Source organism: Lutra lutra, chromosome 1 (genome assembly GCF_902655055.1).
Source record: "Lutra lutra chromosome 1, mLutLut1.2, whole genome shotgun sequence".
Lineage (NCBI taxonomy): Eukaryota > Metazoa > Chordata > Mammalia > Carnivora > Mustelidae > Lutra > Lutra lutra.
In genome coordinates, this window is record NC_062278.1 from 171,212,302 (window position 1) to 171,233,691 (window position 21,390).

The following is a 21,390-nucleotide window of genomic DNA, read 5'->3' on the forward strand; positions in this document are numbered from 1 at the left end:
AAGTAGGCAGAGAGGAGGCAGAGAGAGAGAGGAGGAAGCAGGCTTCCTGCCGAGCAGAAAGCCCGATGTGGGGCTCGAACCCAGGACCTGGGATCATGACCTGAGCCGAAGGCAGCAGCTTAACCCACTGAGCCACCCAGGCGCCCCTTTCCAAAAGATTTTAGCAAGTCGTTTTTCCACCAGAAATGTAAAAGTATCTGTTGCTCACATGGACAACAGTCTTGTGTCACCAGTTTTTTAAACTTCAAAATCGAAAAGCTATAAATGGCCTTTTTTATAATCTTTTTTTTTTTTTTTTTTTTTTTTGAAAGGCAGACTGCCATGAGCAGCGCCTCATTTTGGATGTGTCTGGAGTCTTGGAAGCTTGACTACCTGATGTTCTCATACAAATGGACCTTGAGAGCTTGTTTGGAGGTTATAGCAGGGGAGCGCAGCTACTCGTATACCCTTGACCGAAGAACGGTCCTCTCCTCTATCGGGGAAGGTTGTTCTCTTTGACCGAGCGGCGCAGCTTCAAGAGGGACGCACATGGAGCGGTGAGGGAGGAAGGGGACACCCGCCTAGCCAGCCAGATCAGCCGAATCAACCCTGGCAATCAATGGAGTGACAGATGTCGCAGCCAGATCACCCTCACAACCTATAAATGTCCTTTTAGTTTGCACTGCTTTGATTACTCCTGTGAGGTGGAAAATGTCCCGTGTTTATTGTGTTTTATCTCTCTCCACTAACTAGTTATTGGGACCTTAGTCTATTATCAATGTTAGGCGTTCTTCACATAATAGAAGAATTAACCCATTGTCTGTAAGACATTTTCCTAGTCTGAAGTTTGCCTTTTTTTTTTTAAAGATTTTATTTATTTATTTGATAGAAAGAGATCACAAGTAGGCAGAGAGGCAGGCAGAGAGAGAGGAAGGGAAGCAGGCTCCCTGCTGAGCAGAGAGCCCGATGCGGGACTCGATCCCAGGACCCTGAGATCATGACCTGAGCCAAAGGCAGCGGCTTAACCCACTGAGCCACCCAGGTGCCCTGGAGTTTGCCTTTTAATGCTGGGTATGATTTTGGAGTAGGACAGGTTTTTTTGGGTTTGTTTCTAACAATAGAAGTTAAAGAATGTTTTTGTTTTGTAAATAACCCTGTCCATCTTTTCCATAAGAATTTTTCCATTTTTGGGTGCTTGGGTAGCTCAGTTGGTTAAGCAGCTGCCTTCAGCTCAGGTTGTGATCTCAGGGTCCTGGGATCGAGCCCCCTAACCCCCACCCCCACATCAGTCTCCCCACTCAACAGGGAGTGTGCTTGTCTCTCTCCCTCTCCCTCTGCCCATCCCCCTGCTCCTGGTCACTCTCTCAAATAAATAAAAATCTTAAAAAAAAAAAAAAGAATTCTTCCATTTTCTCTAATCTTAGAAAACCATTCACAGAAAACCTCCAGTGTCAGGTTCGAGAACTGATGGAGATGTCTGAGCTGTTTGTCATCTTTTTAATAACAAAGGGGAGAAGAGAATTATTTCTTTTTTCCTTCATACATTTGACTTTCCTTGACTTTTTGTTTGTGAATATGTATATGTGTCCCAAAAAGTCTGGAGAAATACGTACCAAAAATACTAATATTGGTTATTTCCAGTTGATGGGAGCAGGGCTGGAATGGATTTGTTATTCAAAAGGTGTCCGGCACCCTTATTTCCTTTTGGCAAGATATCTTTCTTCATCCCACAGCGTGGCTGCCCATGGCAGTACATTTTCCTGATATAGTATCTCATTTCCTTGGCAATAGTTTATTTGGGGCCAAGTGGTAGGCATCTTACTCTAGCACAACTCATCAGAGTCCTTCCCTGAGACTGATACATGAAACTGGGTATAGCTCTCCTGCTGGGTTCATTTGGAAAGCTGGGTCTGCCTCACACCATGTTTTTTGCCAGGCAGAGTGATCACTAGGCAGTGGAAGGGAAGCCAACGTGCAGAGAAATCGAGACAAGGAGAGATGCAAGAAAGCAAATCCTATGCCAAGATCCTGATCCACGGTGTTCTTCCTTCAGTCTTGCAATCAGCTGTTGGAGTCACAGTTACCTCTTTGATGAAGCTGGCTTTAGTTGGGATTCTATTACCTGGCAAGTGAAAGAATCTGATTAGTGACAAGGATGGTCTTTGTGTGTTTTTACTTTCGGACGTAATTATTGGTTTAGTAGAAGTATTCTTTTAAAGAGACAGAGAATTTATTTGTTTAAAAAAGAAAGTTTAAGTGCCCTCGGACATGATCAAAAGCAGGCAAAACGTAAAACAGAGCATAACAGTTGTACGAGTCCTCAGGACAGAGGCCACTTTATCACCTCAGGAATGTTGTCAATGAGATAGACAAGAATTTGTGGTGAAACAACAATTCCAGCTCAATGGGTTGGTACTGGGGAGAGAAGGGGCTCAGCCCTGGGCAGGAAATATGATTTTCCATGAACTAGGAAGTCTGAGATACTGAGATTCAGGGGAGGGAAATTGCCTCTTAGTCCCTTGCCTCTGGACAAATCAGGTCCCTTCTCAGAGACTCAGTTTACACTAAATCTAGCTCTCATATTTGAACCCCTACAATATTCCAGATCCTTCACATTCATTATCTCATAGAATTCTCAGGAGAATTCTGAGTTGGTCATCAATATTCCCATATTTCAGATGAAAAAACTGAGTCTCAGAGAAGTGAAGTGTAACTCAGATAAGTCAGTCTTTAAAGCCTTTCTAGGAAGCTCAGCCATCATCTTCTCCCTGTAAAATGGGCATAATACAACCATCACCTCTTGGGATCTAGTCCCAAGGATAAACGAGGTAAAAAGCCAATGGAAATTGAATTAGGGTAAGCATTGTTCTTTCCCATTTCCCTCTGAAAAATGCAGAAATTTGGGCAGTGGGAAGTGATGGAGGTGGAGTGGGGGTCACAGCAATGTGCCTCCTCTGACTGGCCACAGTCCAGCCCAACTGCACTTCCTTTGAGTTGCTCCCCCTCTTCCCCTGCGCCAAATTTCTTCCCAAGGAAAGGCTTGCGCAAGAGATCCTCCGTCAGATCCCTTGGCCCCCTGCCTGCACCCCAGGAGCAGTTTGTTCTCCCCCCTCACCCCAAACCTGGCCCCTTGCCATCAGCCCCTGGTACCCGCCCAGTCACGTGGCACTTTGGTCTTCTTTGGCCTGCTTCCTTCCGGTTCCGATTTAACTACCACTCCTCCCAGTCCCTCAGGGCACCACACCTATTTTGAAGGGCAGGTGCAGGGTACACCGGGTCTGTTTTCCTGCCTGTCAACTGGGGCCACCTCCCTATAACTGCCTCCATTATCTTCAATATCTACTCTTGCTTTGCCCTTTCTCTACCCCTTCATCCCCGCACCCCCCTCCCCGCCCTCATCAGTCTCCTGAGCCCTTTTGAGGGCCTAATTCCCTTCTGGGCAGTGAGGGAAAGGGGGGCGGTGAGTGGGAATAGGGAGAAAGAGCCCAAAATTCCCAAGGGAGCTCCCAAAACTGGTCTGAAACTCCCAAAGATGACTGGGTGGAACCCGCCAGACTCTGACATCACACAAACCTGGACTCGAATTCGATTTGGCCTCTGACCACTTGCTGATTTTGAATCCTTCATCTCTCAGGGCTTCAGTTGCCCCTCTGTGCAATGAGGGCCCCAGGAGAGAGGAGGGGAGGAAAGAGTCCAGAAGAGGACCTGACCTGAACTACCGGGTTCCTCCTCAACCACCGCGCCCCTTCCCCAGCCCGGGAGCACCGCGGAGCCTCCCAGTCCCTCGTCCGTCCGCCGCAGGCTCCTCCTCCACTGACATCAGAGCCGCAGGCGGGCGGAGCGGGCCAGCAGAGCCCGAGCCGAACCCCAGCGAGAGAGCGGGAGGGCTGGCGAGTCAGGAGTGGCGCGGCGGCGGTCGGCAACCGGCAGCCAGAGCTCGGCGCCAGACACCTCGGGCCTCCCAGCCAGCCCCGCGGCGGGGCAGCCGCAGGTACAACCCAGGGGCCGCCCCAACAGTGCTCCCGGGCGCCGGGGGAGGGGTGGCCGGATCCCCTCAGTCGCTGGATACCCTCCCCCAAGGATGCGAGTGGGTGCCCGGACGGGCTGGACTCTGCATGGGCAGGGCAGGAGGAGGGCCTTTCTCTCCAGCCTTGACCCGAGGCCCAGCAGATGCCAGGAGACTGTGGGGAACTCAGAGGGTACTAGAGGAAGGTGGGAAGGGTGTGGGTGGGTGGGTTTCTGTGTGTGCGCGCGCGCGCGCACACACATCCCCACACCCCACACCCACGCCTGTGCTCGGCTGGGCCTGAATATGGACGGACTTGGCGTTTGGAGCTAGAGATGTGTGGGGGCTATGTTGGGTTGTGCTAATGTCTTAGCACAGGCATGCGGATCAGATATGTAGTGTAAGGGCATCTTTATGGGTTGGGGTATCTGGGAGTCAGTGTTTTTTTGTAAATGTGTGTCCAGGTGTTGGACATGCTGGTATCTGGCTCAAGGGTACTAAGAGTTGAGGCTATATGATTGTGTATTGAGGGTGTCCGAAGTTAGGTGTGTAAGGAGTTGGGGTGTGGTTTGGAGCACAGGAGTTTCTAGGGTATACAGAAACAGGATGAAGGATATGAGTGAATCTGGGATGTCCAGTACATAGGTGAGGAATGTGTGTGTGTGCAGATGTGTGTTTTGGAGGGGTGTAAGAGGGAACTGTGGGAGGGATGTTTGGCTGTGAGGCTGTCTGGGGGAGTGTGTGTGTGGATAAGTAAGCTGATGTCTGGGTGTACATGTATGATCAGCTGTTGGGGTATCTGGGTATGGAATATACTGAATCTGGGGGCAGGTATTTTGGTTCAGAGGTAGGGTGGAGATTGGTGTGTCTGGGTGTGTCTGTGGACCTGCAAAGGCTTTATTTGCCAAGCCTCTGCCTTTAGAACTTATCATGTCTCCTTTCCTAGAAGTTTCTGCCTCTGGGATGGGTGGTCAGGCCCCTCCTAGGAACCAGGTCCAATCCAAGGAGTGGGATCTCACACCAGGGGCTCTAGGTAGGACACCATCTCTCATCCTTCCTCAGAAGAAACAGAAAGGGAAAGTGCCTTCCTTGAGGTCACACAGCATGGTGGGCTCTGAATGGACCCCAGTCTGACTTGCGTGTTGGAAGGACAAGCTGAGAGGGGACTCATCAAAATCCTTTGCCTTTAGCTAGCTTAGTTGGACCCCATACAATCATCATTTGGGCAGAGATGGACCCAGTCCTATCCATCGCTAACCTCAGTCTCTCCACTGTCCATCTGATAAATGGGGAGAGAAAGCCCACCCTCCTGCTGACAGAGGTCTCAGTGGAGAAAGGTACAGGCTGGATCAGGATAAGAAAAAGCCAGGAGGGGACAGGCTGGGTGGTACAATTTCTCAGGCTTTTGGGACCCAAACAGGGAGCCAGGAGGGAGAGGGGGTAATAGGAGGCCTGGGGAGCTCCAGCTGTGGCTGCTGTTGCCGTGGTAACAGTGCAGAAGGAGCTATTTAAAAACGTGGCTGAGATATTGCTGGAAGCCCAGGCTGCCGGAAACCTGATTTCCGAGAGGCTGGGTGGGAGAAGAAAGAGGAAGGAGAGGAGACACCCCAGCAATTCCCAAGGTGGGGCTGAGACATTGCTGGTTCTGGGGATGGGGGGGACCCTCCAGGACCATGTGCTTCTACAGTCTGCTCTGGGGTCTTCTCTGCTGTCCTCCTGGGAGTCAGTGTCAGCCTGAGTGTTTGAATTTGGAGAGGGAGAAACTGGGAGGCAGGCTGAATAAATGAATGAATGAATGACTTTGTTGAAAAAAGACTTCTGGGGGCTCCTGGGTGGCTAAGTGGGTTAAAGTCTCTGCCTTCGGCTCAGGTCATGATCACAGGGTCCTGGGATTGAGCCCCACATTGGGCTCTCTGCTCAGCAGGGAGTCTGCTTCCCCTTCTCTCTCTGCTTACCTGTGATCTCTGTCTGTCAAATAAATAAACAAAAATCTTTAAAAAAAAAAAAAAAAGACTTCTGTTGCCACCTTGAAGGATTTTCCTCTAGGCATGAGGACTTTGGGAGGAACAAATGACTGGTGAATGAATGAATTTGCTGAATAACTTTGTCAAATGAATGAACCAAGGAATGAATAAATGCAGGCTGAATGACCGAATGGGGCCTCAGTTCCCCAAGTTCCAACATGGAAGGCTGGGCCCTACTGAGTCTTTTCCCTCCATTCCCCTTCTTAGGAGCCCTGGCTGTGGCCAGGGGGCAGGGGGCCATGCCGGGGGCAGTGGACGGCCCCAGGTGGAAGCAGGTGGAGGACATTAGGGACATTTACCACTTCCGTGATGTTCTGGGAACGTGAGTCTCTGGACACGTGGTGGGGCAGAGGGTGGATGGGGAGGCTGTCCCTGAGCTGGGGTGTGGGTTGGGAAGGTTCTTACTCTTGGGACTGGCTGGCTGGGGAAGCTGAATCCAGGGTGGTATTTCCTCTGGTCAATTGATCACTGCTTCCTGTTTCCTAGAGTTCTAGCTCCGTGGCAGACTTGCCATAGCCCAGTCTGGCCCATCTTTTCACTTCTGGCCAACAGTGTATGGAACAGACACTGCTCTTGGTGGCAGCTCTGGGTTCCTGTGAAGAGAACAAAGTAGGGGAGAATGAAGGGGCTCTTTTGGCCAAGAGCTGGGGGTTTTGGCCTAGGTTTAGGAACTGACGCTGGGCATGGCTCTCTTCTCAGTGGTGGGAACCCAGAAATAACTCAAACCTGATCTCTGTCCCTCAAGTTGATCCTAAACATGTGAGGGAAACACACCCAGGGAAAATGACAGCAGGGTGTAGGGTGCACTTCCATTAGAGTCAGGAATGAGGACTTTGTAGAGCCCAGAATGCAGGCTTCTGCCTATGGAAACCTTTCTGGAGAAGCGGGTATTCGAGTTAGGGACTGAAGGATAAGCAGAAATGCACTTGTCAGACAGGAAGAAGAGCATTCCAGGCAGAAGGAAGAGTATAGGCAAAGGCTGAGAAGCAGGCTATGTGCAGAAAGAGGTTAAGAATGATACAGCTTGGGGCGCCTGGGTGGCTCAGTGGGTTAGGCCGCTGCCTTCGGCTCAGGTCGTGGTCTCAGGGTCCTGGGATCGGGCCCCGCATCGGGCTCTCTGCTCAGCGGGAGGCCTGCTTCCTCCTCTCTCTCTGCCTGCCTCTCTGCCTGCTTGTGATCTCTCTCTGTCAAATAAATAAATAAAAATCTTTAAAAAAAAAAAAGAATGATACAGCTTATAATCAGATGCTGGGGGAAGAGTGGAAGAAGAGGCTGAGAAGAGAGCACAGGTCATGTAAGGCCTTGAGAGCCAATCTATGGAGACTCAACTTTATCTCATGAGCCATAGGAAGGCATTTAAGACATTTTCATAGGCTTGCAATTCAGGATGGTTCTCTGGCCAAAGCATGGAGGATAAATTGAAGGACAAGACTAGAAACCAGCAATAAGGCTACCACAGTCACTAGGTTGTTGTTGTTGTTGTTGTTTTTTAAGATTTTATTTATTTATTTGAGAGAGAGAGCACAAACTGGGGGAGAGGCAGAGGGAGAAGTAGGCTTCCCACGGAGCAGGAAGCCTGACACGGGGCTCGACCCCAAGAAACGGAGACCACAACCCGAGCCAAAGGCGATGCCCAGCCTACTGAACCACACAGGCACCCCCACAGTCACTAGTTATTCTGATTATTGAGATTTCACCACAAGAGATTCTTTTGACCTATGACTTCCTCTTATCCTAGAGAAAGCACAAAGTCCTAGAAAAAATACTCCAATAAATCCTCCTTATCAGTGCTCTAATGCAAATGAGTTTGTTCTTTTCTAAGAGCTTGTCGTAAATTATTGCTTCTCAAATTTCAGTGATCATACAGATTATCTGAAGATCTTGTTAAAATGCAGATTCTGATTTAGTGGGTCTGGGGTTGAGGCCTGAGATTCTGCACTTCTAAAAAGTTCCCAAGTGATGCTGATGGTTCTTCAAGGTTATAAAAGGTGTTAATAATCCATGACTCAAGTTGACTGTAGCAGAAAAAGAAATAAATCAATTATGTATAAATCAAAAAGCCGAGGGCATAAATGTCAGGCATAGCTCATCCAGAGACTCACATGATGTTATCAGGAAATTGTCATCAGGAATTTCTTAGCTCTGATTTCCTTTGTATTACCTTCATTCTCAAGCAGGCTCTTCTCAGGCAGTGGCAAAGATAACCACCATTATCTCTAGGCTTTCATTTTACCAGCTTGACAGGAAAGAGCAGCTCATTCTCAAAGTACCAGGCACCTGGCTTGCATCACATGACCCAATTACTGTGACCAGGGATAGATTACACTGATTGGCCGGACCTGGGTCATGTGACCACCACACAGACCAGGGGGTGGAAGAATGATGGAGGGAGGTTTATCCCACATCCTTCTGTTCAAGGTGGTCACCTAACCCATAGGGGTATGGAGGAGGGGCTGAAGGGAACTTAAGGTTCCAGTTCCCCAGCTCATGAATACCTTCTCTCTGCAGGGGGGCCTTCTCAGAGGTAATCCTGGCAGAAGATAAGAGAACACACAAGCTGGTGGCCATCAAATGCATCGCCAAGAAGGCTCTGGAGGGCAAGGAGGGCAGCATGGAGAATGAGATAGCTGTCCTGCACAAGTGCGTAGGCCACAGGGTTTCCTCCTAGGTTGACCCTGCCTTGACTCCTCCCATTATCTTCCTACCTCTGCTTTGGGCAAATCTTCTAACCTGTGAGCCTCAAATTGCTCATTTATAAAATGGGATAATCTCCACTTGGTAGGTCCATGGGGAGCATTAGAGGTTCCTTTATTTCATGTGTCTGGTGCAGCGGATAACGTGACAAATGTGACTGAAATGCCACAGCTTATTTAGAGTGGTTTAATCTGTTCAGTCAGATCTAAAAGCCAATCCTTGAATGTGGCTCGAAACAATGTATTTCAACTGATGCTATCTATCGTAGACCTACCTCCAGTTCCCCCCATATATTAAAGCCACTCTGGAAATTTAAAAATGCCTGTCTCACGACCCCTTAAATAACCAACTGGTCTATGATTTGCTCACCCTAATGTGAAACCTGCTGCCTTCACTGGAAAGCTTATAGAGAATCTTCACTTCCATCCTCTCTCCTGAGCTTTCCAACCACGGTGGGCAGGGATGAAATGATCAGTTCCACTACTGGGTGGGGGAGGGGGACTGAGGCCCAGAGAGGGTAAGGGATTTGCCCAAGGTCACACAGCAACTTTGTGGCAGAGCCATGGCTTCTGTCAAGCTCAGTCACCATCATTGGTTCATTTACCAAGCATTCACCGTGTACCAGGCATTGTGCCGAGATTCTTTCTTATATTTTTCACGTGATCCTTAGCCCAACTCTTTGAGATCATTGGCTTCCTATTAGAGATGAGGAACCTGAGGCTTAATATTCAGTGAATAAATGAGCGCTTACTCTACACCAGGTGTGGCAGGAACAATGGTAAGATAAAGCCCCTGGTTTCCCAGAGCTGGTGTTCTGGTGGCAGAGACTGACAGACTTATAAACACAAAAACATTTTAAAATTGTGTATTGAACAGTGCTGAGAGGTAAAAAGATTTGTCCCCAAACAGCATGCACTAGAGGCAGGTGAGACCCAGCCTGATGGGTCTGAGGTCAGGGCCCAGTGTTTGTTTATCTCTGTGCTCGCCTACCTTCCATTCTATCATAATAAATTGTGGTAAATCGGCTTTTCCTTTTGGGACCCAGAACTCTGGTTTGTCCTGCCCAGGTCTGCAGTGGTGGTTCTTCAAGGTGAGGGGAGGAAAGTAGCTGAGCTGTCCTCAGCTCTGAACTATCTCATTTCTCCTTTCAGGATCAAGCACCCCAACATTGTAGCCCTGAATGACATCTATGAGAGTGGGGGTCACCTCTACCTCATCATGCAGCTGTGAGTGGCTTCACCCCTTGCTCACACCTCTCCCTGCTACCCCTCCCTAGCCTCTGTGGCCAGACTGCCCTGTCCCCCGGCTGCAGGGTGTCCGGCGGGGAGCTGTTTGACCGCATTGTGGAGAAAGGCTTCTACACGGAGCGGGACGCCAGCCGCCTCATCTTCCAGGTGCTGGATGCCGTCAAGTACCTACATGATCTGGGCATTGTACACCGAGACCTCAAGGTGGGCTGGGAGGGTGTGTGGTGAGCTGCGGTGCCAGGTGGGGCCTCCACAAACCCCTCACTGTACAGCCTGGGGCAACTCTTAGCCCTTCCCTGAGCTCTGGCCTCCCATCTGCAAAATATACCCAGTAAACCCTAAACTGCCTCCTCCCCTTCCCCTTCCAGTCTGGACACTCAAATGGATACAGAGGTGAATGGTGCTGGTATTTAATCCATAAACATCTAGGTCTTTTTCTCATAATAAAAGCCCCCCTGCTCTTTGTGGAAAACTTGGAGGGGACAGCGAAACATGAAGAAGGAAGCCAGAAACCCCTGAAATCCTACACCTCAGAGACTATGATGGATTCACATTTTGTACTACAACTCCTTCGGTCTAGAAAAGCGCTGGGGGGAGACAGATCTGGGCTTGAATTCTGTCCCTAGGTTCTCAGGCAAGTCACTTTGCCTCTCAAGCCATCAGTTTTCTCATCTATAACGTGGGATTTTTCAAACTGGCCTGACAGGCATGTGGTAAGGATAAAATGAAAGCAAGCATTAGCACAGGATCTGGCACACAGTAGGTGCTCAAAAATTCTTTAGGGCTTCACAATATAAACGTGAAGTTTATAGAAGATTCCCTCTCACATTCCCAAGGCTCTTGTCCTTTCTGGTACTTTTAACCTTCTTAAGAACTTCCTTGAGTTTCATGTCCCTTCAACCAAGATGGCAGCCGTGAGGCCCAGGGGCTTTTGTGAGGCTCCAGTTTCTGAGAGGTGGTGCTTGGGGAGGCAGGTTCTGCCAGCCTCTGGCTATCTCTGCCTCTTCCTTTCCCTTCCCCTTCCAAGCCAGAGAATCTGTTGTACTACAGCCTGGATGAAGACTCCAAGATCATGATCTCTGATTTCGGTCTCTCCAAGATGGAGGACCCTGGCAGTGTGCTCTCCACAGCCTGTGGAACCCCAGGATACGTGGGTATGGAGCATCCTGGGCTGGGGCCATGGGTAGGGGAGGAATTGGGAGCTGCAGGGCAGAGATTTGTCACCACCATGTCCCTTTCCCTCCATAGCCCCTGAGGTTCTGGCCCAGAAGCCCTACAGCAAGGCCGTGGATTGCTGGTCCATTGGGGTCATCGCCTACATTCTGTGAGTGGGAGCTTGGCCCTTGGGGCATGTGGCTCTAGTGTTCTCCTCTCCCCTACTTTGCTCTCTTCCTCCTCTCTGGTATTTCTTCCTTCCTGCCATCCATGTTTATATCTACCAACTAATGAGTAAGATTACTTCATTCAGTATATGCCATGTTTCTGGCACTATGCTAAGCACTGGGGATTTAGCAGAGAACAAAACAAAATGCCTGCCCCGAGGGAGCAAAAACTCTAGTAGGGGAGATAGATAATAAACAAGTAAATAAATCCATAAAATAATGTCAGGTAGTAAACAACTATGAAGAAAAATCATGCAGGGCAGGGAGAAGGGGATGGATGCCATTTTAGATAAGGAGGTCAGGAAAGTCCTTTCTTAGGTGACATTTGAATAGCCTTCTAAATGAAGTGAGGGAGCCAGACATTTGAGGTGTGGGGGAAGAATGGTTTAGGCAGAAGGAACAGCAAGTATAAAGGCCCTGAGGAAGGAAAGATGGTAGCAAATTAAGAAACAGAAAGGCTGGACAGGAATGAAAAAAATCAGAGAGGGGCAGATTTCCCCTCTTTGTAAAAGGGGAACTCCTTCCTGTGGGTGCTGCCTGACCCGAGACTGCCCCAAAGCTCCATCCTGGAGCCAATGGGTGCACTGAAAGTGGATATGAGGATGAGTTTCTCCCTGCCCAGGCTCTGCGGTTACCCCCCCTTCTATGACGAGAATGATGCCAAACTCTTTGAACAGATTTTGAAGGCCGAGTACGAGTTTGACTCTCCTTACTGGGACGACATCTCTGACTCTGGTATTTGAGGCTTTGCCTTCTTCCCCTGGGCCCTACCTCTGGTGCCTTTCACATCTGCTTTGGGGTCTCTTCACTGCCTGCCTGTGGTCAGATTCCCGAGCCCCAAACTAAGAGCTGTCTTTAAGATCAGACATCCCACCCCAGGTGCTTCCCTCTGCCTGGCCCCTGGTCTGAGAAGCTTGGAGGCATGCGTTCATTCAGCCTTCAAAAATAGCATTTTTGAAAATACCTCATCCATTGACTTCCTGTCACCTAAAACACCATCATAAAGGTTTTCATCTGTCCTTTTGTGCCTCCTATTAGGAGGCAAACTTGTCAAGCCATGATCAGTCACTTCTACATCAGTGTGAATACACTGAGTAGAATCTTCTTTAAGAACAAGTTTTTCATAAGGGAAAAAGGAGAGAGCTGGAAGGCTGTGGTGGGCGGGGGGGCTTAGAGAAAGGGTACAGGTGGGGTCGGGTGGTGCATGGACAGATCTGGCCTCTTGTCTTGCTGAACTGGCAAGCCAGACCTGAGGGGGTGGGCTTTGTCTTGGGGGTGTCCACAGACACCACCATGCTGTTTTTGTCTTTGCTCTTGTCTTGGGGGCTCAGCCAAAGACTTCATCCGACACTTGATGGAGAAAGATCCAGAAAAGAGGTTCACCTGTGAACAAGCCTTGCAGCACCCGTGGTGAGAGCTCCCACAAGCTGCAAGCTGGGGTGGGCTCTGGGGGTCTCAAGCCTGCCTCTGCCTTCACAGACAACCCTCCACACACCCCATCCTAGGATTGCAGGAGATACGGCTCTAGATAAGAATATTCACCAGTCGGTGAGCGAGCAGATCAAGAAGAACTTTGCCAAGAGCAAATGGAAGGTGAGCGCACGTTCCTAATCCTGGATCCAGTTTCCCTAGGCCTCCTCCCCACCCTACTCCAGACCTCAGATCCCATACCATCTAGCATCAAGTCAAGCACACAGTAACTGCTCAGGGATGCTTACTAAAGAACCTCGTTCATTCATTCACTCATTCATTCAATGCTCCCTGACACCTACTCTATTCCAGTGAGAGGCCCTGACCTCCAGGTATAGAGGGAGAACAGTATAACTCTTAGGGACACCTGCTCCAATCTATGGGGTCCTAGAAGGGGCATAGGGGTGCTGATGGCCTGACAGACCTATCAGACTCGACAGCTGAGTAGGAATTAGCCAGGTACAGCAGAATCATGTCTGAGGCAGAGGGAACTGGCATACCAAGGGCCAGGGGCAAGAGAGAGAGAATGTGGCCATTCAGGGAAATGCAAGTGTTCAGTAAGCCCGGATGGACTCGAGGGGCTGTGAGAGCAGGAGCCCAGGTTGGAAATGCAGGTAGAGGCCTCAAGTGCCACACTAGAGAACAGACTCAGCCCTGAAGATACTGGGGAGGCCCCAGAAGGATTTTCAGCAGTAACCTGCCTTCCAGAAAGGGCTCTTAGGGTGCAGAGAGAGGCATGGACTCATGGTTGGGAGGCCGCAGCAGAGATGTGGGCAGGAGATGGTGAGGGCTTGGACCACAGAACAGGGGATGGCTCAGGAGTGCTTTAGGAGGTAGAACTGACAAGACGTGATGGTAGGAGAGATGTCGGCAGAGAGAGATGTTAAGGGCTGGCCCAATATTTTGGTTGGGGAAATGGTGAATGGTGGTATTATCACTGAGATGGGGAACACTTGTCTTGGTGGGGGATGATTTTGGTTTTGGACATGGTGATATGAGGGATGTGCAGAACACCTTGGTGGGTATGTTAAATGGAGAATGATACACATACATGTGGGCAAGTTATTCAACCTCCCTCTGCCTCGGTTTTCTCCTGTAGTAATGGTGACACTAACAGTGCTCACCTCAAAGACCTTTGTGAAGATTAAATGCATTGCTAAATAAAGTGCTTAGAACAGTGCCTGACACATAATGCTATATTAAATGTTTGCAATGATGTGAATAGAAATTAATTATACATATAGGGTTATATATACTTGTTCACATATACACATTTTATATATATGCACCTATGTCTGCATAAATATATAATATGGCTGGGTGTCATTTAATAAAGTCCTGTAGAGGTTTCAGGGGCTTTAGGCGATCAACCAGTAACACCTGAATGAAAATAACAAAACCACTGCAAGAATCCCACCACTAGACCCTGTCACATGACATCCCACTCTCAGAAGTCCCTTCTCCTCCTTCTCCCCACAGCAAGCGTTCAATGCCACGGCCGTGGTGCGGCACATGAGGAAGCTCCAGCTGGGCACCAGCCAGGAGGGGCAGGGACCAACAGCAAGCCACGGGGAGCTGCTGACACCGGCAGCTGGGGGTGAGGACCTGTCCTCTGTGGAAGGGCGTGAGTGGTCCATGAAGAGGCAGTCAGGCTGGAGTGATGGTCTGCTATGGCCAACTCGGTTCTCTCTCCCCATGTAGGGCCTGCGGCTGGCTGCTGTTGTCGAGACGGCTGCGTGGAGCCAGGCCCAGAACTGTCCCCTCCATTGCCCCCGCAGCTCTAGGGCCCCAGATCCAGGGTCCAAACCCCTTGTGTGGGAGGCATTGGGGCAGCCTGCTCCCCTTCCCTCCCTGAATTGGAGAGTTACCCTGCCCTGCCACTTCCCCACCCCTTTCCCTATCACTCCTCCACTGCATTTTCCATACAAATGTTTCTATTTTATTGTTCTTTCTTGTAATAAAGGGAAGAGATAAAAACGTAGGTAGCTCTGTCTCTCCAGATAATCCCCACCCCAAATTGCTGTGCAAATTACTGAATCTCAGAGTACCTGGCTCCTGAGGTAGTTGCAGGAAGCCCCCTTCCCAATGCAAGACTGGATGGGGGACAGCAGTGGGGAAAATACCTGGGAACCCCATTGTCCAGTGCCCCCCACCTAGACTTCTGGGTCTGTAGATCTCCTGCGCTTTGCTGGTGGCTCCTGAGCTCGGTGGGGTTGGCGCAGGTCAGCACTGAAGAGTACCTGGGGGCAGCGGGGAGGTCACTCTGGGGGGTCAGGGTACATGGAGTCAGGGCTGGTGGGGCTGGTGGCAGCGTGGAGGGGTATAAGAGTTCACGGGGAGGAGGGTCAGGGCAAGGGGCACCCATTGGTCAGGGCTGGGGTGGGTGAAGAGTCCTGTAGGACCACCTAGAATGGCGGTGGTGGTGGAGGAATCGACTGGGTCAGGGCTTGGGTGAGTGTCGGGGAGAGTCCTAAGGGGTCTGGGCCAGAGGATGGGGAGGAGGGGAAGCTACAGTACACTTACTGCTTGGGCCCAGCCAGCATAAGGTCCCCACAGGCTCCGGAAAAAGTTTCCTATGCCAGAAGTGATAAGGTGAAATTAATTGGCCCTCCTATTCCCTATCTACAGGAGAAGGATTTTATGGAGAGGGGGGAAAAGTTTCTACTACCTCAGTCCACTATCGGCTCCAGCATCCCCCTCTCTCCTTACCCAGTTCCTTGTTAGCCTGGGGGCTTGGACCCTTGGCCTGAGATGTGGTGGGGTGCCAGCTATAGTCACGCTGGGCGATCTGCCACATGTGGACATCTATAGGCACGGCCTGGGGCTTGTCTAGGGCCATCAAGCAGATGCAGTCAGCCACCTTTGAAAGAAAAAGAATGAGCCACAGAGGAGGAAGGGCAGGATCCAGCCAGCAGTCTGCTTCTGGTCCCAAAAGCTGGCTGTTTTCTTCTCCACTCTGAGGTTACTATTATTTTCTATTCTCCATCAATATACAGCTTCTTGTAATAACTTTAAAAATAGCTATGATGAGGGGTGCCTGGGTGGCTCAGTGGGCTAAAGCCTCTGCCTTCAGTTCAGGTCATGATCCCGGGGTCTGGGATGGAGCCCCGAGTCGGGCTCTCTGCTCAGCAGGGAGCCTGCTTCCCTTCCTCTCTCTCTCTGCCTGCCTCTCTGCCTACTTGTGATCTCTGTCTGCCAAATAAATAAATAAAATCTTTAAAAAAAAAATAGCTACGATGAGATTTCTACTGCACGAACATCTATGTGGGCCAGCTTCTCATCATAACCTGGGAAGAAGGGAGTACTCTATCCATTCTGTAAACAAGAGAACTGAGATTCAGAAAGGTGAAGTGACTTGGCCAAGATTACATGGCTAGGTAGAGGCAAAGCCAAGATTTACTGTTAGGCTGAAGTTCAGAGCCCATGAAAGTTTTTTAAACAAAAATCCATTTTTTTTAAACTACAGAGAAGTATAAAGAAGAAAACAATAAATGCTCAATCCCCAATTATCTTACTGCTAGCAAACCTTGTTGATACTAACCAAAAACTTTTATAAGTATATATAATTTCAAGATAAGAACAACACGAAAAGGAGAAGCATCCTTCCATTTGTCTTCCCAAAGATAACCACTATTAAGTTTCCCGTGGTTCCTTCTGGAAATTTTTGCATACATAGAGCAGTGTTTATGGGCACCTGAACAAATAGCCTTTTTAAAAAAAAGCACTCAAGGGACCATATCCTTTATACTCCTTCTGCACTTTGCATTTTCCCTAATAAAACATCTGCGTGTATCCTTTCTCCTCTTGCTCTGCATGCACCCAGCTCTGCGGCCTGCCTTGTCTCCTTCCCTGCTACTCTGTGCACAGGTGGTGAAGGTAGCTCCTATTCCCCTGGGACCTCACCTTGGTGCCCACCCCGGGCAAGGTGCAGAGGGCCTTGTGGGTCTCCTCGTAGGGGACCTTACGCAGCTGCTGCAGCCAGGGCAGCCCGCCCTGTTCTTCTAGGATGGCTCGGGCACTGGCACTCACATAGCGGGCACGGTATCCCAGGCCCAGCGTTCTGAGCTGCACCTCTACCTCTGGCCCTGTTGGGAGTTGGGGAGAGTAGGGGTCAGGCATCTTCAAATACTTCCTGTCTTCAACCTACTGTGTGAGCTCTCTGCCCCAGAGGAATGCTTTCCCTAAGCACCTCTCTCCCACCTCATCGCCCTTTGGGAGACCCCAGGGCACTTGCTTATACAAAGGTAAGGGTTAAAGCCTGGGTTCTGCCCCTCTACAAATGTTTTCTGAGCACCTACTACCCAGTGTTGGGCACTGAAACAGGGACTGAGAAGGACTTGCTGCTGTGGAGGAACTCCCCAGGTGAGTTCTTTAACCTTTCCAAAGTGCACTCATACCGATGATCTCAAATAATAACCATAATAACAACAGCTTCTATTATCAAGTGCTGGGCATCAGGTGCAGGCAAAGTGCTTTAGGTACTTTATCATGCTTTTCTCAAGGATCCTGATGACAGTACTCTTATTTAGATAATAACTGGCTCAAGAAAGGACATGCTGGAAATGGGATCTTGCACCCAGGTCTGGGAAACCAAATCCCGTGCTCTTAGACCATTAGATCACCCTGCCTCATGACTGCTTTATTCACCACTGAAACCCTTCTGGATAGAAACTCTTATTCCCATCCTACAAACAAGAGAAGCTTGGATAGGTAAATGAATGATTTTGGTCTTATGACTACTAAACTGGAAACTAAGACCTGAGACAAAATTGCTGGGTTCGCTGTAGAGATGGGAACTTAGATTTTCTGCACAATTCCTGTATGTCAAATACTGACCTAGGGGCAGTACGTGTATTTCTCTACTTCACTCTTGTGGCAACTCTGATAGGTAGGTGCCATTATTATCCTGTTCCACAGATGAAAACACTGACATAGAAAGACTGAATAATGCACTCAAGGTCATATAGCTAGACATCAAGTGCCAAAGGCAGAATTCAGACCTAGGCAGTCTGTCTCCACAATGAGTGCTCTTAATGCCAAAGTACTGTATACTACATATAGGTGTGGGGGGTTGTTTTTTGGGTTTTTTTGATAAAGCATTGAACGCCTGGGGTACGAAGCGAAGACTAGTGAGGTGTTGACATTTCAGGGACAGTCGGGAAGGATCTGGTGGAGTGGATCAGACTAGGCAAGGTGGTTCTGAAAGAGAACAGTGTTTGAGAAGGCATAAAGCTTTGAGATGGAAGATGGCGTCCAGGGGAGAACTGAAGAGACCCTGAAAGCTATTGGAGGGTCTGAGGGCAGGGACCCATCTACTCACCAGCCAGGGCCTGCAGGCTAGGGAAGCCATAGTAGGTGACATCATCAAGCTGGATGAGCCGAGGTCCAAAGGCCTCGCAGAGTCGTTCTACCATGCCAGTTATGCGAGCAATGTTGTTGTTGGAGGAACAGATGAAGGAGAAAAGGCACTCGATGGGATCCTGTTGCAGGAGTCGCACACCTTTGGAAAGGTAGGGAATAGGATACAGACCTGCTGTCAGGAGTGGCCTCTTCCTACCCTTAGATCTTTGGCACCAAAGATCTAGAAGGATCCCAGGGGAATGAGGGACAGCATTGTTAGAGAGAGCAACACCAGAGCTCTCATTCCTCACAGCATCTGTGAGGGCTGGACTAACATTACATTCCACAGATATAGAAGCCACAATGTAAACACTATGAGGATGGGGATTTGCGTCTGTTTTGTTCACTGCTATATCCCCAGTCACATAGCAGATGCTATATAAATATTTACAGAATGAATGATGTCACCTGCCCCAGGTCACACAGCCAGGATTTGGCTCAATATCCTTGTCACTACACTGTGGTAAGCAGCAGAACAATAATAGTAATAATAATTACTATGTGTCAGGCACTATTGTAAGCAAAGCTTTACACATATTAGCTCTCTTAATCCTTGTAAAATTCTATGAGGTGGATAATCCCCATTTTATAGATGGTGAAACTGTGTAATTTAACCAAATTACAAGAACTCCAACACTGAACTCACCTTGGAATTTCTGAGCCACCTCTTGAAAGTGGGGGTCCACGGAACTCCAGTGGTGATAAAGTTGAGCCAGGCTGACATCCAGCTGGAAGTACTCATACACAGTCTTTAGCTCTTCTGGTGTGGGCCTGCCAACCCATCCCTTGTCGCCTCGGTACACAGTACAGTAGAGCTGCTCCTCAGTCTGAGTCAGTGTCCATACCTGGTTCGCCAGCACGCCAGTCCAATGCGCCGGGTTTTGTTCCCTCCACCTGAGTCCCCAGGCACACAGCAGCCCCGGTACTCAATTTTCCTTCTTGCACCCTTTGGGGCCCTCCCATTCTACAATAGCTTCGTACACGAAACTGACTTAGGAAATGCAGAGTCATTTGATCGTCACAACACTGCACTGGCTTTTTTTTTTTTTTTAGGCTCCATATTCAGCGTGGAGCCCAGCGCGGGTTTGAACTCACGTTCCTGAGATCAAGAACTGAGCAGAAATCAAGAGTCGGATACTTAACCGACGCGGCCACCCAGGTGCCCCTTCACTGGTGTTTTTGTTTTTGTTTTTGTTTTTAAGATTTTATTTATTTATTTGACAGAGATCACAATTTGGCAGCGAGGCAGAGAGAGAGAGAGGAAGGGAAGCAGGTTTCCTGCTGAGCAGAGAGCCCGATGCGGGGCTCGATCCCAGGACCCCGGGATCATGACCTGAGCTGAAGGCAGAGGCTTTAACCCACGGAGCCACCCAGGCGCCCCCCTGCACTGTTTTTTTACCTCCACTTTAGAAAGGAGGTAAACAGGCTCACCACCCGTGCCTCAGTTTCCTCTTTTGTACCCTGAGGTTTCTTCCATCACCCCCAACATTCCTTTACACTCCAGACCTGCAGGAGTCACTCACCGGAAAGACTGTCCAGAAGCCAGAACTAGGTCCAGGCGCAGCTCGGAGCGTGGACAGGGGATGGAAGCCCACAGTGCCGGGAAAGAAGCTAGAGTTCGATGCCCCATGCTGCATAGCATAAGTGAGCGAGCTAACAATTCCACGCCGGTCTCCCCCTCACAACGGCCCCGCCCACTCGGTACCAGCTCTCCCGCGGCTAAAAGACCGCGCCCACACCGCTACACGCTCCTTAAGACCTCGCCCACCATGCCCTGCTCCCAAGTTTACTTAAGGCCCGCCCAGTTTCTTTTAATTCCTCCACTCCCCGTAGGCCCCGCCCCTCACGGTCCGCCAGGGACTCCCAACCCTCCGCCCTTCCTACTTACGTATCCTCTCGGGCACCCGCCTCCTGGCGCGCACCAAGGTCCTCCAGGCAGCCGCGACACATTGGGAAGCGCGCGCAAACGCACTCTTCCGGCTTCTCAGGAGGCTGACCTCACTCTCCCAGGAAGTAGGCCTCAGGCCTGGTTTATTGGATCCGAAGGTAGCCAATCCGCGAAGAGGTGCCAATGAGAACAGGGTGTGGTGGCGGGTGGGCGGGCCTCTCCGAGGCGCCGCAGCGGTTGGCGCGCGCTGGGCTCGCTGCCCGCTTTCCGCCTTTGCTCTGTGGATGTCTGCGCTCCGCACGCCAGGGTGTCCAATCTCCGCGTCCCGCGGACCGGTCGCAGAATGCGCCCTCGGGCCCCATCCTCATGGCCAGATCTCCTCAGAGCCCCGTGGTTTCTCAGGCTTGCCAGCCCGCAGAGCCAAATCCTGTCCCTCACCGTCCTCAGAAAGCCTTTCTCCACCGAGCCTCTCCAGATATTCGCTCTCTTGACCGAGAATCGACCCGAACACAGCTCGGGCCCCTGCGAGGCCCCGTGAGGCGTCTCCACAGCGTCTGTCGCCTGCGGATTCTGTCTTCGCACTCGCCGTCTGGGCCGCTCCACTCCAAAAGGCCTTACGGAGCCTCGACTCCGTAGGCCTCCCCACAGACTTCACTCCGTCAGAGGCCGGGCTCCTCGGACTGCCGCGCCCCCGCCGCAGCCCGCCGGCGGCGCCTCCCAGCTGCTCCCTTCAGTCTCGGGGCATTCCTTCAAGCAGCACGCCATCATCTCACACCCGTGCCCAGTGGGGCCTGTGGCCCTCAGGTGGCCTGTCTGCCTCGCCCAGTTTCCAGGGCTGGCTGCCTGGGCCAAGGAAAAATGTTTTAAGTCATTTCTTCCTTGCAGAGGAAGACCTGACTGAGCAAGGAACTAGGAGGAACTTTTATCTGGGCCACTTTTCATCTTGTAGCGCAGTGATTGGGAGTTACTTTGTCTGAGTGAATAGACTGCAGATTCCTCAAGGGCAAGATCTGCAGCTGACTTGTGTCCCACCCACAGTACCTAGTAGGAGCACCAGAAGCATGGTTATCATCAAATGGTATTTTTGTCTGCTCCACTCCTCAACAGCTGCAGCGCCCTTGGGCAACTACGGCCTGTGCCTGTCTCCTCTCTAGGCAGTCCAGCCCACAGGTGCCTAGCACTTGGAAGGCATTCCTTCAATAACTGTTTGAATCTGTAAAGGGGGTGCCAAGGTTGAGAATGAGTGAAGAACAATCCTCTACAGGCCTGCTCTGGGTGAAGGTCACAGATGAAGTGACTC

General features: G+C 50.2%; 2 protein-coding genes across 11 annotated transcripts; one reads left to right on the forward strand and one right to left on the reverse strand.

The window, feature by feature from the left end:
• Positions 1-1,755: 1,755 nt before the first annotated feature.
• On the reverse strand, positions 1,756-21,360 carry OGG1 (8-oxoguanine DNA glycosylase). 10 transcript variants are annotated; one of them, XR_007130113.1, is made up of 9 exons: positions 20,091-21,360; positions 19,726-19,833; positions 18,849-19,096; positions 18,123-18,302; positions 16,706-16,887; positions 15,512-15,662; positions 15,326-15,375; positions 6,415-6,602; positions 1,756-2,101 (listed from the first exon to the last, which is right to left on the reverse strand). XR_007130113.1 is itself a non-coding variant. In XM_047745760.1 (8 exons), exons 1-8 carry the CDS (start codon positions 20,150-20,152, stop codon positions 14,956-14,958), a joined length of 1,068 nt encoding a protein of 355 aa, XP_047601716.1. In that variant the 5' UTR covers positions 20,153-21,355; the 3' UTR covers positions 14,820-14,955. The 10 variants fall into 10 exon arrangements, 3 of the variants coding, with proteins under 3 accessions (XP_047601740.1, XP_047601716.1, XP_047601731.1); XR_007130127.1 differs by having other exon boundaries at positions 20,125-20,203; XR_007130129.1 differs by lacking the exon at positions 20,091-21,360 and adding an exon at positions 19,886-20,065 and having other exon boundaries at positions 19,726-19,837.
• CAMK1 (calcium/calmodulin dependent protein kinase I) lies at positions 3,449-14,783 on the forward strand. The gene is made up of 12 exons (XM_047745745.1): positions 3,449-3,970; positions 6,217-6,331; positions 8,518-8,649; positions 9,855-9,929; positions 10,016-10,154; positions 10,978-11,104; positions 11,199-11,274; positions 11,955-12,067; positions 12,664-12,742; positions 12,838-12,925; positions 14,282-14,399; positions 14,504-14,783. The coding sequence occupies exons 2-12, from the start codon at positions 6,249-6,251 to the stop codon at positions 14,584-14,586; spliced, it is 1,113 nt and encodes a 370-aa protein (XP_047601701.1). The 5' UTR covers positions 3,449-3,970; positions 6,217-6,248; the 3' UTR covers positions 14,587-14,783.
• Positions 21,361-21,390: the final 30 nt, after the last annotated feature.

Bases quoted from the DNA above. Each gene is read 5' to 3' on its own strand.
- CAMK1 (XM_047745745.1), top strand. From the start codon at position 6,249: ATGCCGGGGGCAGTGGACGGCCCCAGGTGGAAGCAGGTGGAGGACATT. The intron at 12,926-14,281 runs GTGAGCGCACGT...TTCTCCCCACAG, and splicing joins TTGCCAAGAGCAAATGGAAG to CAAGCGTTCAATGCCACGGC. The intron at 14,400-14,503 runs GTGAGGACCTGT...CTCCCCATGTAG, and splicing joins GCTGACACCGGCAGCTGGGG to GGCCTGCGGCTGGCTGCTGT.
- OGG1 (XM_047745760.1), bottom strand. From the start codon at position 20,152: ATGTGTCGCGGCTGCCTGGAGGACCTTGGTGCGCGCCAGGAGGCGGGT. The intron at 18,303-18,848 runs GTGAGTTCAGTG...ACCTTTCCAAAG, and splicing joins GGTGGCTCAGAAATTCCAAG to GTGTGCGACTCCTGCAACAG. The intron at 15,663-16,705 runs GTGAGGTCCCAG...TTTCTTTCAAAG, and splicing joins TGCCCGGGGTGGGCACCAAG to GTGGCTGACTGCATCTGCTT.